Source organism: Peromyscus maniculatus, chromosome 1 (genome assembly GCF_049852395.1).
Source record: "Peromyscus maniculatus bairdii isolate BWxNUB_F1_BW_parent chromosome 1, HU_Pman_BW_mat_3.1, whole genome shotgun sequence".
NCBI classification, from domain to species: Eukaryota; Metazoa; Chordata; class Mammalia; order Rodentia; family Cricetidae; genus Peromyscus; species Peromyscus maniculatus.
This window is the reverse complement of record NC_134852.1, coordinates 135,741,240-135,757,066: the sequence shown is the minus strand read 5'-3', so window position 1 is coordinate 135,757,066 and position 15,827 is coordinate 135,741,240. Positions and strand designations below refer to the sequence as shown.

General features: G+C 46.8%; 1 protein-coding gene across 6 annotated transcripts in view; it reads right to left on the bottom strand.

Annotated features, from left to right (window-relative positions):
- Positions 1–15,827, bottom strand: part of Katnip (katanin interacting protein) — a 173,879-nt gene that overhangs the window by 149,563 nt on the left and 8,489 nt on the right. For 3 of the 6 annotated variants that reach the window (XM_042283309.2, XM_076551986.1, XM_076551997.1), the window contains exon 2: positions 247–302. The exons of 2 other annotated variants lie outside the window; for them this stretch is intronic. In XM_042283309.2, the coding sequence (XP_042139243.1) occupies positions 247–302 (56 nt within the window). Of the gene's footprint in view, positions 1–246; positions 303–9,483; positions 9,508–15,827 lie in introns of those variants that run through there. One more of the 6 variants, XM_042283310.2, reaches the window with a different exon arrangement.

Genomic DNA, 15,827 nt, shown 5'->3' with positions numbered 1-15,827 from the left:
CAGACTCATGGCTCTTGTTCCAAGCCGCTGAAATCCGGAGTTAGCATTACGCCATACTGGTCAATGTGCTCAGTGAAAGATCATTACAAATGACAATGGGTCGACGTGTCTAGCTGCCAGCTCTCACTTGGCCTAGGATTTGGGCTGGAAACCTTCTTCTTCAAGAGAAAGGAGAAGGAGGTCACAGAATGCCTGTTCACACCCTCCCATCTCCAGGCTCTTGCAAACAGCAGTGGATGCAGTTACCTCCTTTCTCTCTCGAGAGCAGGACCGACTTCTCTCCACCTTCCGCAGGGCCTGACCTGTAGCAGTTCAAAAGCAGAAGCAGAGATTAAGGCTGCTTGGGAACAACCAGTTTATCACCACAAAAGCTTTTTATTTGCAAACTAGAAAGACAGGACCAATCATAATGAGATGATTCTAAGAAAATGTAGCCTGTTATTATAATGGGAAAATGGCACACTTTTGAAATGGACCAACGGCAAGGAAAATGGTAATTCACACACTCACAGTATTTGACTATAATGAACAAACCTCCAGCCCTTTAATCTGGGCCATTATCTGCACTCTGAAAGGGCCAAGGGACTGTAGTTTTCCCTGTCGAATTACATTTCTATTAAATTGTTTGGAATTACATAAAACGCCTTCCATAAAAATGCCTTCTGCTGTCTGCATAGTCATAAACTTAGGTGGGTGCATTCTGAGGCGCTGCAGCAAACCCTAGACTCACAGCTCAGGTGACGTGCAGAAGTGAATTAGCAGTAATCACATGTGCTTCTTCACATAATGGGCGATTTCAGAGAGAATCGTTGCTTTTCTCTGAAAGCCTTAGACCTGCATTTGAAGGTATGCGTAATGTCAGGAGGCATCATCTCCTGCAAACGCACTTTCCAAAAGCATGTTTTCACACCTGTGATGGGAATGTCCACTAGAAGAGCTCCTAACAGACTGCCTTGGTATTGAAATCTACAACAGAAGTCATCGTTTCTTGTCAGTGTGTCTACTAAACTGCCCCACTTGACTCCCATGGGGCTCTGTGTGACTGCCACAACCACAGGTCCTATTAGGTAAGAGCTCTCAGAAGGCAGAGGCAACAGGCTCAGTGACCGTGGAGTGAGAGGGAGGAGATGGGGACAAGGCTCAGACAAAAGGGGTTTGTTTTCGATGGTTTTCATGTTACCTGCTGCTAAAGTTGAGTCTTGGATGTCCATATGTCATGCTTTAAGTTTTTAGGATGTAGGACCTGGCTGGAAGAAGCAGGGGGTTGGCCTTGAAAGTTAGAGCCACCCCTGGGTCCGCCCGTGTTCTCTGTTTCCTGGTACATGCGTGTGAACAGCCAAGGCCTCATCGAAGAATGCTGCTAGACAAAGCCACCCCTGTTCCCATGCCTCTCCTGACACACTGAACCACAAAACCACGGGCCAAAGTTAAACCCTGCCTTCCTTAAGTTGTTGTTTTCAGGTATTCTGTCCCAGCACCAAGAAAAGTGACCAAGATGCCACATGTCTTGGTCCCAGCTTATGGGGTTATTGGAAGGTGGCAAACCTTTTGAAAGTAAGGACCAGTGGAGGGAAGTTAAGTCTTATTGGGAACCCGGCCCTTCCTCCTCCTCTCTTTGCTTCCTGGCCACCATGAGGTGAGTACCATCCTCCAAATGTTCCCACCATGCTGCTGCTGCTGCACAGGTCCAAAACCAATGGGCCAAGAGAGCATGACTAAAACCTCCCAAACTGTGCGGGCATAAACGAACATTTCCTGTATAAACTGATATTTTCAGGAATTGGTTCCAGTAACAGAAACCAGGTAACACCTCTGCTCTGCTTACAATGACCCTTTAATCCAATCTTCTCTCTTTTCCTGAGTTCACAGGGCTAGACCCTTGGAGCCATATGTAACACCATGCTCTGAATCTCAGTACACTGTCACACCAGGGATGGCATCCTGCCCAGAAACAGCCCAGCAGAATCTCAGCCCCAGGAACTTGAAGTTGTTTTTGATACTCAAAGAGAGGGGCAAAGTGGGGCTAATCCTGTTTGTGAGCTTTGATGCTGTGCATTGCCCTGGATCACCTGCCCTGGGACAGACAGATGCAATGTCAGGACAGGAGGGACCAATATGAAACTTCAGCATGCTTTCTGATCCACAGACAACCCCCTTCAGCTTTCCTGACAGTGTATGTTTTCCTTCCACCTCAAGACAACGAACTACTTAGGATTCAGTGATTTTAAAGAGCCTATAATAAGGTACTGGGACACGGAGTGTCCATGGTGGGGAAGGCTTGTGCTGAGCAAGGCCCTGGATTTCATCCCCAGTATCACAAAAATGAGTATGAGGGTGGTTTTATATGGGGATGGAGTTATATAGGAATTCTGTACTTTCTGCTTATTTTTGCTGTGAATATAAACTTGCTTTAAAAAATAAAGTTTATGGGCTGGAGAGATGTTTCAATGGCTAGGAGCACATACTTCTCTTGCAGGACCCAAGTTCAATTCCCAGCACCCATATCAGGCAGTCCACAACCACCTGTAACTCTAGCTCCAGGGATTCAGAGCCCTCTTCTGGTCTTCATAGGCACCTATCCTCCTCCCCCCCCCGACCCCCCAACACACACAGTTTACTAATTTATATTTGGAGCATTAGTATCAACCAAATCAAGTCAACCAAAAAGAGACTAGGGTCTAAGAGCCAGGAGATATAGTTATTGGACTAATTTAATCATGGTCTCATGAAACTCAATGTTCTGGGACAGGACCTAGAGAGAACACTCCAGAAGCCATTGACCACACCTGCTCTGGCTGTCAGCTTGTGGACTCCAAGCAGTTCCTTGGGCTGGCCAGAGAAGATGATATGACAAGTAGTCTGGTCTGCCCACACAAAGCAGACCCAGATGGGTCTGAGCTCAAAGAGACTACATGGTGTGGTGATATAGTTTGTACCTTAATAAAATTTGCCTGAAGACCAGAGAACAGAACAAGCCACTAGATTAAACATACATGCTAAGCAGTGGTGGCACACACTTCTAATCCTAGCACTTGGGAGGCAGAGATCTGTCTGGATCTCTGTGAGTTCAAAGCCACCCTAGACTATATGAGATTGACTCAGTCTAGGAGAGAAACAGAGCCACACAGTAGTGGCACACACCTTTAATCCCAGTACTTGAGATCTCATGCCTTTGCTACCAGTATTTGGGAAGCACACCCACCTTTAATCCCAGCACTAGGAAGGAAGTGAAATGGCTGGGCAGAGAAAGGCATATAAGGTGTGAGGAGACAGGAGCTAGAAGCCCTTTTCGGCTGGACTCCTTTCAGTGGAGGACTCAGAGGCTTTCAGTCAGAGGTGAGAAGTAGCTGTGGCTTGTTCCTTTGTCTCTCTGATCTTTCAGCATTTACCTCAATATCTGGCTCGCTCCGGGTTTTTGAGCAACAACATGGGCTCAAGGCCAGGGATGTCAAAACTAGGATACAGCCACAGTGGTGACAGTGCTGGCCCAGGGCAAGGCTGGGAGCAGGAGGGCAGTTAGGGGCCAACGAGCAGGCTAAGTCTAGCAAGGTCCTTCCTTTACCAGTCACACCAACTGAGGCTCTGCTCTGGGAGAGCACAGAGCAATCTGGAACTTTTGCTAAGTCCAAGGCTCTCTGGGGCATAGCTGCCTCCTGGATTGTGTACAAACTGGATGTGGTGGTGCATGCCTTTAATCTCAGCACGTGGAAGGTAGAGGTAGGCAGATTGCTGTGGGTTTGAGGCCAGCTAGAGCCATGTACTAAGAAATGAATAAAATGAAATGAAGGCAAGTTAGTCCAAATGATGACTGGGTTTGCTTTTCCTCTCCTAAAATTCCATTATGGGCTGGGGAATGGCCTAATGGGAGCAGAGTCTGTCTAGCATTTATAAGGTCTTGTGTTCCACCACCACACCACAAGCACATACAAATAAAACAAAACAAAATTTCAACACAGTTAAAACAAAACTTGAAGGCAGGTCACACAGACTTTAACTACTTTAAAACTTGAAGGTACATCTCTCTACTGGAGTTAATTAGAAGTATCTTTATTCATTAAATTGGAAAATAATTTGCTTATCTTCCAATGAAGATAATGCACTCTAATTAGGAGCATCTGTATCTAACCTCCCTAGAAGCTGGCTGGGTCCTCACACCCAGAAGCCTCTCTCTCCTGCAGGGAGCACCATGATGACCACTTCTTGGCAAAAACAGAAAGAATGTACTCAGATTCCACTGCACCTGCCTGCTGCATCTGGCATCTCGATGTGTCTTCCTACTTGTAGCTCATTTATCCTTACAACAATCAAGAGAGAGAAGTGGAAGAAGGTGACATTAATATCAATATACACCGCCTGCAAAATGAAAGGGGTGTTTCTCTGCACTTTGCAAGGTGACCTGCCTGCATCAGCTCCAGAGCAATAAATAAGGCCAGATGTAAATGCTATGTGTGTGCTTCACTCTGGAGGACAGATGTGTGCCTGGGGAAATGAAAAGAGACGTGAACCCGCTGAGCTTTTGTAAATAGAACACGTTCCCTCCATTTATGGCTGGAGAAGGGCTTTATCTGCACTTAGGATTTATTGTCAGTGGTTAGGATCTGACACTTCAGTTTTACTTTGTTCTAGATGTAGATAATATTCACCACTACCATTTAGAGGGAGTCATGTCTTCATCGGAAGTCATCAGGTAAGAGGAAAATCATGTCAAAATTACCCTTGAAAATGAGCTTAAGCCACTCATAATGTACAGTACAGGACACAGCTTTTTAGACCCACCACTGCAGACTAATGCATGTGTGTAAAATCTGGTGCATATGGAAATATAGTACAAGATAAAAATACACATGCAAATCTATCTTCACGGTGTCCCTCATTAAACTACCCCTATTCAGCTGCTCCCTCTATTTTCCTCTTGTCAGGAAGGGGAAAGAGGTGGGGATACAGGCAAGAGCAGAGTTCTGCATTCACAGGTCAGCTCCTGGCTGCTACAGCTCTACCATGCTAGTCAGCCCCTGTCTGCAGCTAGCTTCTATTTGGAGGTACCTTCCTGAACCCCCACTACCACTTTTGTTAACCAGGGATAAGTAAAGGCCACACAGTAAGTATTATTGGCTGTATAATACCTAAGGTCATAAGACTACAAGGTCTCTGGCACTGATATTTGGCCACTATAGAGCAAAAATAGCCATGGGTAATAGGCAATTAAACAGCATTACTGTTTCCATAAATCTTTATTTACAAAAGCAGGCAGCAGGCCAGATTTGACCAAAGGCTTGCTTTTTTTATATTAGTACTTTATTGGTGCTGAGGATTGAGTAATTCTTGCTTTAGAGGAATGCTATTATTCTCATTGGTATAAACCAATAAAGTAAGGAGAGGTAAACTGCAGGTGAGTGACTGAAAGGTTTACTCATTGTCATAAAAGTGTGCACTTAACTGTTGTCACCATTGCTATCACTGGCACCATGATCACCATCACCATGGGTTGCACCTGTGACCAGGGCTTAGCATGTGCCAGGCACTGGGCTCCAAGCTGGGAACATGTATCAATGCGCAGCCCCCTAGAAATAGACACCGCTATTACTCAATGTCAGATGAGATCATGAGACCCGAAGAGGTTGGGACACTGGCTCGACATCAGGAAGCTGGTAAGTAGAGCAGCCCAGAGGTAGACTGTCTTAACCACTAAGTGTCACTGTCCCTCAGCCAGGTCATTAAGCCTAGTCTTAGAACAAAGACAGTACAGCAAAGTGCTGGGGAGGTGCTCGAGAGAAGCAGTCATTCTGTGATGCAGCATTTAATCTGTCTCAGGCTCCCAGAGCAATTAATAAGGAGATTAGAAGCAAATGGCTCCCTGGTGAAGCTGGCACTCCCTTCCCACCAGATGGCTTCCTGAGAAGATCTGGAGCAAATGCCAAGCATGAAGGGGCAGGCCTGGCATTCCATTCTCCCTTCTGGGCTTTGGAGAAAAAAGGTGACTCGTGCAAATCCCACAGGCACAGAAAGCCTGGGCCACAGATTCCATTACGAGGAACTAGAACAAAGGACTTGTTTGTCCCAGGAGAATGATGGTGCTTCTACCTCGTGACCATTGAGAACAACTTATTTGTTCTGTTGTCTAAGTATAAGAGTTCGTGTTGCACTTTGTGTGTGTTTATGCAATTTAATTTACATTAATATTATTCCTTCCACCCAACAGCCTGAGAAAAATTTAAAGGATCTAAGAAAGGCCTTGCTGAGTAGAACACAAAATGGCTTAGTTCCTTTGGAAAGCATGTTAGCAACATGCTCAGAAGCACAAAGGCCATTTTCCCTTGAAGCTGGCAACATCTTTCCCAGAAATTTGCTGTGAAGTCCACAACTTCCACAAGCATGAATGAGGTATCCATGGTATCATAATTTCTCCGATGAGGGGCTGGAGAGATGGCTCAATGTTTGAGAGCTCATGGGGTTCTTACAGAGGACCTGCATTTGCTTCCCAGCACCCATGTCGGGCACTTACAACTGACTGGAAGGCAAGCTCCAGGGGCTTTGATGCCCGCTTCTGGCCTCTGAGGCACCTGCATCGGTGGACTAGCATGGCAGGCCACAGGATGAAAAGCAGAGGTCAAATACTGAAAGCAGGTTGGAGCTGAGGCGTAGAGAGCCTTTGCCTAGTATGCATAAGGCCCTGAGTTCAATGCCCAGTCCTGAAAATAAGTAACTAGAATTCTAGATGATTTCCTCTTTCCTCTTCTAAGGTCTACTCTTACATCTAATAGGCTACAGGGGCTGGAGAGATGGCTCAGCACTGGCTGCTCTCAGAAAGGACTGAGATTCAGTTTGCTGCACCCGACTGTCTGTAATGTAACTCCAGGTCTGCCCTCTTCTGGCTTCCAGGGGCACTACATGTATGTGGTGCACAGACATCCATGCAGGCAAAACACTAATAAAATAAAAGTAAGTAAATCCTTTAAAAGGAGAGAGAGCCTTTGCTTTAAGGAAGGAAGGAAGGAAAGAAAGAAAAGAAAGGAAGGGTGGTCTGGGGAGATGGGTCAATGGTTGAATGGTTTTGGGTTCCCAGAGCCTGCATAAGTGCCAGGTGAGAATGGAAGGCTGATTCTAATTCCAGCCTCAGAAGGTAGAGATGAGGATCCCCAGAACAAGCTGGCTAGTGAGATCAGCTATATCAGCAAGCTCTGGGCTTAACCGAGAGACCCAGCCTCACTGAATAAGGTAGAAGAGCCAGGATGATCCTCAATATCAACCTTGGGCCTCCACAAACACAAGCAACTAATGCCCCCCCTCCACACACACACACACATTGTACCCACACAAATGCACACATGCATACACACACAGGCACACCACACATACACAAGAAAAACTGAAACAAAAATAAAGATTTAGGGAAATATAGCGTATGAGAAGTGCTAAAGGCTTTCCCATGGGAAGCCTGCGAGGGCTTGAAGGCAGTCTGCTGAGGACATGGAGCAGTTCCATGAGCCTCGTGCCTGGAAGCTTGTTGAAAGAACAGCACAGCTTCTGTAGAAGGACAGATCTCTCAAGAGATCACTCTGGAATGCAGGGAGAGAAGAATGAAGTGATGACAAAATACATTCACCACGGTTTCTTAGCTAAGCCTATGGTGACCTCGCACTAATTTGAGGGCAAAGGTTTTATGGCCTGGCTAGAGAGGATAAGGAAGGGAAAAGGGGAAAGACTAAAGAAGGCCAGTCAAGACCTGTCCCATGGCAGCTGGAGATGTTTCACTAGCACCAACTCTCCCATCACGAAGGTTCTTGGGATTCTTTACTTTCAATCACAAGCTCTGGGCCAAAGAAGTAAAACTTGCCCAAGGTCTTGGAGAAGGGAAGGAAATGGGGCAAGTGTGGTGCCAGCATAGCCCTCAAGACCCAGTGTCATGTCTACCCACGCTCCATGCACCATCTGCCCACTTCACCTTCCTGTGTGCCTCTGAACCCTGATTCTGGCTTCCACCTACTGCACCGTAAACACCCGTCAGAGTTGAGCAGATAAGGCGGCAGTGAGGCAGGGCTGGGACAGTGTGGAGAGCAGCTGTCCAACTTCACAGGGTGCTCAACTCCAACACTGGTTTCTAGGGAGGAATATGGGCCTTCTCTTGCTAGCTATTTTGGATTTTTGTTGTTGAAGACTCTGTAACCCAGGCTGACCTTGAACTCTGGGCAATCCTCCTGGCCCAGCCTCCCGAGCACTGAGATTACTGGTAGGTACCACCATATCTGGCTTGTTTTGTCAGTTTGGATTTTTCCAGAGAAACTGTTAAATCAGTGTTCCAAGAAGGCTTTTGATTTTTAAATGTTGACGTATTATTTTTATGACATTTATTTTGCAGGTTTGGGGGGAGGGGTGGCTAATGCTGAAGTCAGAGGACAACCTGTGGGAGTTGGTTCTCTCCTTTCACCCTATGGGTCCCAGGGGTCAAACTTGGGAAATCATCTCTACCCACTGAGTTATCCCACTGGCCTGATAAATGATTTCTAAAAATTCAAAACAGGTCTCCATTTTCCAACCTAATAGGTAACTGTGGTGGTTTGAACTAGAATGGCCCCTGAAGGCTCATATATTTGAATGCTTAGTCACTAGGGAATGGCACTGTTTGAGAAGGATGAACAGGTGTGGCCTTGCAGGAGGAAGTGCGTCACTGGTGGTAGATTTGGAGGATCCAAGAGCCCACACCAGGCTGTCTCGCTCTGTCTCTGTCTCTCTCCCTCCTCTCTGCTTCTTGTGGATCAAGCTGTAAGTTGTGAATCCCATGCCTGCCTGTTGCCATGTTTTCTGCCGTGATGACCATGGACTGACCCTCTGAAACTGTAAGCAAGCCTCCAATTAAATGCTTTCTTTTACGAGTTGCCGTGGTCATGGTATCTCTCCCGGCAATACAACAGTAACTAGGCAGGAAACTGGAAAACCACTTCTTTCCCGGTAGCAGTCAGCCCCTCTTATCCATAGGCCCATGTGTGCAGATCCAATTAAGAGGCAATAGAAGATATTTGGGGGAAGCACCTTTACAACATGCAGTGCTTTTCTTCTCCTTGTTTCCTAAACACAGCACAAACTGCTTCCCACAGTGTTCCCATCACACTAGGTGCTGTAATCTAGGGTGGGTTCAGAAGAAAAGGGAGGGAGCAGAGGTTATACCTGAATACTACCCAGAGGCCTCAATCACCCATGCACTTCACCACTGGGGGCCCAGACCAGGAGCCTCTAGACAACAAGGGACATTTCATTACCTCTAAGTCCATGAGCCCCTTCTGAAGAAACTTAAAAGGATCTGCCAGAAACCCACTAAGCAAGAGCAGGAGCCAGGTAAAGGCTCCCTTTGTTCCCCATGTGCCCCAGGTGGGGCTGGGCCTTTAAGCGACACTCCACTCTCAAAGCCTGAAACCATATTTCTGTCACTCGTCCTTGGCATTTTCTCTGTAACTGGAATTCCCAGGGCCCAGTTTATTGCCAAATTACCTGAGATAAACAAGTCATGCTAAGACCCTCCTCTCTTTTCCAAACCCAAATCGCAGCTGGCAGCTAGAAGTGGTTATTTATAACCAGCACAGCATTCTTCACACTGGCTTGCAGCCTCATACCCAGATGTCTGAGATCAGGACAAGGCAGCACGGTGGCTAAGACTGCCAGCCCTGGGTGGCAGGGTCCACCTGTCCAGGGGTCTCATCAGTCACAACTCCACTGAAGGCCACTGTCAGGGACAAGAAAGAGTATGCATAAACAACCTATAAATGGAGAGGTTTATATTCCTCTGCCCACATCTACTGAGATTCAGGGTCTGGGCTTGTTCTGTGGAACTCTGGCTCCCAAACACACCCCAAACTTACTCAGTCTTCTTCACTGTCCTTCTTCTAGCCCCTGGCTCTTCTTCTAGATTCTGAACTCCCCCCGACCCCTTCTCCATGTAGGGGTCTCACACTGTAGCCCACGCTAACCTCAAACTCACAATCCAAGTGTTGGCCATCACACCCAGCTAGAGCCTCCTCCAGTCTTGCTCAGATTTTCCAATGGCAGCTAAGTAGAAGCTCAGGGCCAGCAAGGTAGCTCAGCAGGAAAGGAACTTTCTGCCAAACTTGAAGACATGAGTTCTAACCCCGGGACCCACATGGTAGAAAGAAAATGACTCTCACACCTTACCCTCTAACCGCCATGTACACACACGTACACACACAAGCACACCTACTGTAGAAAGAGAATAACTCCTACAACTTATCCTCTGACCTTCATACACACACACACACACACACACACACACACACACACACACACACACACACACAAATGTAATAAAATCTACAAACAACAACAGAAGCTCAGAGGTAGAGCCCTTGTTTAACAGGCACAAGGCCCTGGGTTCCAGCCTCAGCATCACAGACAGAAAACAGTAAATATTTTTTTTTTCTTTTTGTTTTTTTTTTCCGAGACAGGTTTTCTCTGTGTAACAGTCCTGGCTGTCCTGATCTCACTCTGTAGCCCAGGCTGGCCTCAAGCTCACTGAGATCCACCTGCCTCTGCTCCCAAATGCTGAGATTAAAGGCGTGTGCCACCACAGCCGGCTTACACAGTAGACACTTTTAAAGAGACCATTGTCCCACCAGCTTACTTTCTGTTCCTTGTGTGTAGCAGACAACTCAAACCATGCTCTGGCTGCACAGACTCCACATGGCCCTGGCCTGAGGCATCTCGAGTCCCCAAGCTCTCACTCCTGCCATCTTATCCATCTTTACTCTGCCCCTTACATCCCAGACTCCTCCTTGGCCCTCTCCATTCCCTAGATCTGGGTCATTCATCCTCTGAGCCTTATTCAGCTCCTCCTTACCTATTAGCTTACAACTCAAAGGGATACAGCTCCTCTAGTGAACTCACCCTCAGGCCTCCTACCATAATCTCCCACAAACACTCTCTGTTTGCTTTTTTGAGACAGGGTCTCAACCATGTAGCCCTAGGTGGCCTGAACTTGCTAAGTAGACTAGACTGCCTTGAACTCACAGAGCTCTGCCTGTCTCTGCCTCCTGAGTGGTAGGACAGAAGGCGTGCATCATCATGCTCAGCTCCCCTTTGCTTATGTGCTCATGGTCTGTCTCTTCCACCAAGGCTCCTGTAGGGCTTTATGAAAACTCAATTCTCCACACCTGGAATGGTTCCTAGACTGTAGTCAGCATCAGCAGATGTTTCTAGAATGAATGGACAATGCCAGCAGGGCCATGATCATCTATGAGAAGTGCTTTCTGGATCTGACACTTTCCCAATCTCCCTGCCCACCCCCATCACTTTCTGATGTGGTGAAACAGAATGCAATTAAATGTGCTTGATACTCCATTGAGGACCACTGGGAAATGTGTAAGGTGAGGAAAAGCTACACTTCTATAACATAACCAGTGGCTTCTGTGAAAACAGGCTTCCCAGGCTGAAATGCATTCTGGTCTACCTCTACATGGGTCACAGAAGTTACTACATCCATTCTTATTCCACAACCTATCTGACCCCTTCCACCTCTGGGCTCACCACACAAGACAAGACGGCCCACAACTGCCTTGAACAGTACAGGAACACCTAAAGAACCCTGATGAAAAGGTGCACGCCTTCCCCAGACAGACCCTTTTGGGGGACTTTGGTTTGGTTTGGTTTAGTCTTTGGATACAGGGTTTCTTTATAAAGTCCAGCTGGTTTTAGAATGACAACTGTCCTGCTCCAGCCACCCAAACAGCCGAGGTTGCAGTTGTGTGGCTTTACTGAACATCTGCCGAATGCCCAGCATCCCTCTCAATCTCTACAAATGGAGAGGCTAGATTTTTTTTCTTTTTCTTTCTTTTTGTTTGTTTGGTTTTTTTTGTTTGTCTGTTTTTGTTTTGTTTTTCTGAGACAGGGTTTCTCTGTGTAGCTTTGCGCCTTTCCTGGAACTCACTCTGTAGACGAGGCTGGCCTCGAACTCACAGAGATCTGCCTGCCTCTGCCTCCCGAGTGCTGGGATTAAAGGCGTGCGCCACCACGCCCGGCTGCTAGCTTTTTTTTTTTAAAGTTAGACTTTGCACACATACCCCAGTCCAATCCACAAGCTTGACCCTACTTCCTCCTCTACAGAAGCATGATGGGTAATGAAGCATCCATAAAGGGAGGGGAGGCCTGACCCTCTTTCATGGGTTTTCATAGCTTGTTTCTACAGGCTTAAAACAAAAGAAGCAGAGGCAGAGTTCACAAATAGAGATACGGGGAGAGTGGTGGGAGACCGGCTGAAAGGGACCTAGCTAAATACTGCCCCCACCCCGGAAGTCACCATTATCAGGCTCTCACCTCCCCTGGGCCTTAAGTAAGCTTTCACATCTGATAAATAACAGTGACGAGGCTAGATCCAAGAATCACTCAGTAGCTCAATCTGGGCACAGATGTTCGTCTAGTTTTAGCCAACAGCTAAAACTTGGGAGAATTCACATCTAAAAGTCTCAAGTTCTGTACTCTTGTGAAAAACTAAAAGATCTGGCGGTGCAAGGCCTGTCATCCTGCCTGCCTGGCAGAGCTGGAGCTGCCAGATGGTACAGTGCCCTCCCATTCCCACTCCTGCCTTTCCTGGTTGTCTCCCTGCAGCTGAGGTCAAGTCCAAAGTCTAGGGGGTTGGTGCCTCCAGCAAAGTTTCAGAAATGCAAAGGCTCCTGTGTCAGAACCAATGATCTAGAGAGTAACATCATCACCAATGAAGCTAACACAAATACACTTCACATGCCAGATTCTCTGCCTTGGGGCTTTGCACAATGCCCTAATGGGGAGATATTGTCAGTATGGGTTTTGTGCGCATGTGTGTGTGACTAATTCTTGTGGCTTGTTTTGTTTTGTTAATTTTCTAAACAGGGTTTCATGCAACCCAGGCTAGCCTTGAACTCCTGATTCTTCTGCTTCTACCTTCCATGCACTGGTATTAGAGATGTCTACCACCACGTCAAGCTGGACAATACCATGCTCAGCTTTCTTTTTTATAGACTGAGGAAATCACATGCTCTGAGAAACTAACAGGCAGATCTTCATGACAATGAGTATTTCTGAGTATGCCAAGTGGGCTTGGGAGTCACAAGGCACTGATGGAGCAGCTGCAATAGAAACCTTGGCCACAGCAGTCATTTATATCACATCTATTACCTCGCCTTGCAGACCGCACAGTTTTTGACCCCTGGAATCTTCTGAGCACTAAGACAATTTAAGGCCCCTAAAGCAGAACTCTGGAATAGAGTTGTTAAGTCTCTTCCAGCTAAAACCTGTGATTTTTAACTTACGATGTACCTAAAGGACTTTGTTTTCTTTGATGAGGAAACACACACATACATATATACTACATTGCTAGAGAATCTGTTACTTAAGGGTTTCAAGGTAGCAGTGGGCTCCATGGCAAGACTGTTGTTAGGAGTGAACACAACTTCACTGGGGTGAGAACTGGAGACAGGACGCTAGATGAAAAGCAAGGGACCTGAAGGAGGCTTCAGGTCACAGCAAAGGGAGGTTGGCCAAGGTATGGATGGTATCAAGCCTGGGCTGGTGAAGCCAAATTTGATCATTAGAGAAAAAGGAATGAAAAATGTTTGGAGACTTAGCTGTGAGTCTGCTTAATGGAGATGAGCCAGAAATTCTCCAAGGGACAAATAGGCTAATCTCTCCCTAGTTACAATGTCAATCCAGTAAACACTTGTTTGCCAGGCCTCAGCATACAACAGAATAGTGGGTCTCCACTTCCACAGGGAAAAGGGCATGAGGCCAGTCCTGCTACAGTGTGGTGGAAGCCTCCTAGACAGGAAGAGGTACTTCTGCATGCCAGAGCCTATCACCACAGTCTGGTGGGAGTGACCTGAAAAGGTACAGCTGGTCAGGAATGCATCACAGGGAAAGCAGAAAGCTGGGAAAGAATGTGACATGCTCAGGAGTGGAGAGCTGACCATGGTGGCTCGGGTGAAATCTCAGGTACCTAAAGGGAAGGCCAGTATGTATGATGCCACATGTGCGTTCCTGTAGACTGGCGCCACCATCCAGAAGGGGGCCAAACCATTAGCACACATCCAAGGTCAATGGGGAGCCGCTGTTCATTACTGAAGGACTGGGCCTAGGTAACAAAGCAGGCTCAGTATAGCCAAAGCCCCTTATGAGAATGGAACATCCAGGGATTTATGTGAAATCACAATTTTGAATTGAGAAAATATAGCTATGAGCCCAAACGGCCCAGTATAAAACTTCTGGGCAGGAGTGAGTGTCTCAAGATAAGAGTTGGCACTGAGCAGGACTGCTTTTCTAGAGAAATTCTCCAAATAAAGGTAGCACACCCATAGGTCACTTGCAGAGGGCCAGGCTTTCCAGAAACCCACAAGACATTGGGAGTTCATAGTTTCTTGTTTTGCTTTTTGGGATGGATTTGGCTATGTATCCCAGGCTGGCTGGGAACTCAAGACCCTCCTGCCTCAGTTTTCCATGTCCTGGGATTGTGTGTGACACCATGCTCCCTGGCAGTCTTATTTCCTCATTCTTAAAGTGCTTAGAAGTAGCTCATTGATCCTCCTCTCCAGCTCTCTCCTACTTGGGAACAAAGGCACAGTCACAGGGCCATCCCCTGTGAGCCCAAAGGCAGTTGAGCTGAGCAGCAGAAAGCTAGCTCCACAGTGGAGGCTATCTCATTAGCTCATCTTCCCCAGCCTCGTGAGGAGGCTGAGCTGTGGGTGCCAGTGATGACACTCGATGGTGCAGACTATTTAGATAAGTTGTAGCTCTGCAGACTTCTGTGATTAAGATAAGCACAATCACAATGGCATATTGAACTATCCAGAAATTAAATAAGATTGGATCCTCTATGGCAGCAGTTGGCAAACTGACTCTGGACAGGGCCAGACAGTTAAGTAGCCAAAACCACTCAGCTCTGCCACTGCAGCATGAGAGCCACCATACATGATATGGATAGGACTGGGCATAGCTATGTTCCAACAAAACTTTATTTAAAAAAGCAGGCAGTGGGCAAAATGCTTTGGGGAGGAAGTGATCTTTACAAATGTTTTCTCCTAGATTCCCATGCTGGACTGCTGCACCCATTTTTATAGCTTTCTCACTAGCCTGTGAGTTCAGCGGGGCAGAAACTATCTTACGTTTTCTCAGGTACTATGTATAGCATGATATAAACACAACAGTTCACAGGGACCTCTGAAGGTGTTCACAGCCACCCGTGAACTCTGAGACTTTAGAGGCCAAGGGCTCAGGCAGGTGAGAGGCACAAGGGCACTGGAAAGGACACCTCCCTCTCAGGGTACCTCTACTTGAGAGAGTAATCCCATGCAAAATCCCAGTCCAGTATTATCAGTCTCTTGATATTTCAAAACATCTAATTAGCTGTTCACGAGAAATCTCCCTATTTTTTCAATGCTGAAAATCAGTGCTAACACATAAAAACATTATGAGCCAAATAAGTGTGTCTGTAGAATGACTCCACCAGACTACTCTGCAGCTCCCCCCCCCCCACACACCCCGAGACAGGGTTTCTCTGTGTAGCTTTGCGCCTTTCCTGGATCTTGCTCTGTAGACCAGGCTGGCCTTGAACTCACAAAGATATGCTTGGCTCTGCCTCCCGAGTGCTGGGATTAAAGGCGTGCGCCACCACTGCCCGGCTTACTCTGCAGCTTTTGATGTGCAGAGTTCATCTTTTGCTTCTTGTGTGTGCCTGTTTGTGTGTGTGGGTACATGTATGTGCACGAGTGTGTGCAGGCCAGAGGAAAATCTCAAGTATCTTTCCTCAAGAGCTATTCATCTTTTTTTCTTACAAAATTTGTATTTATTTTGTGCATGCA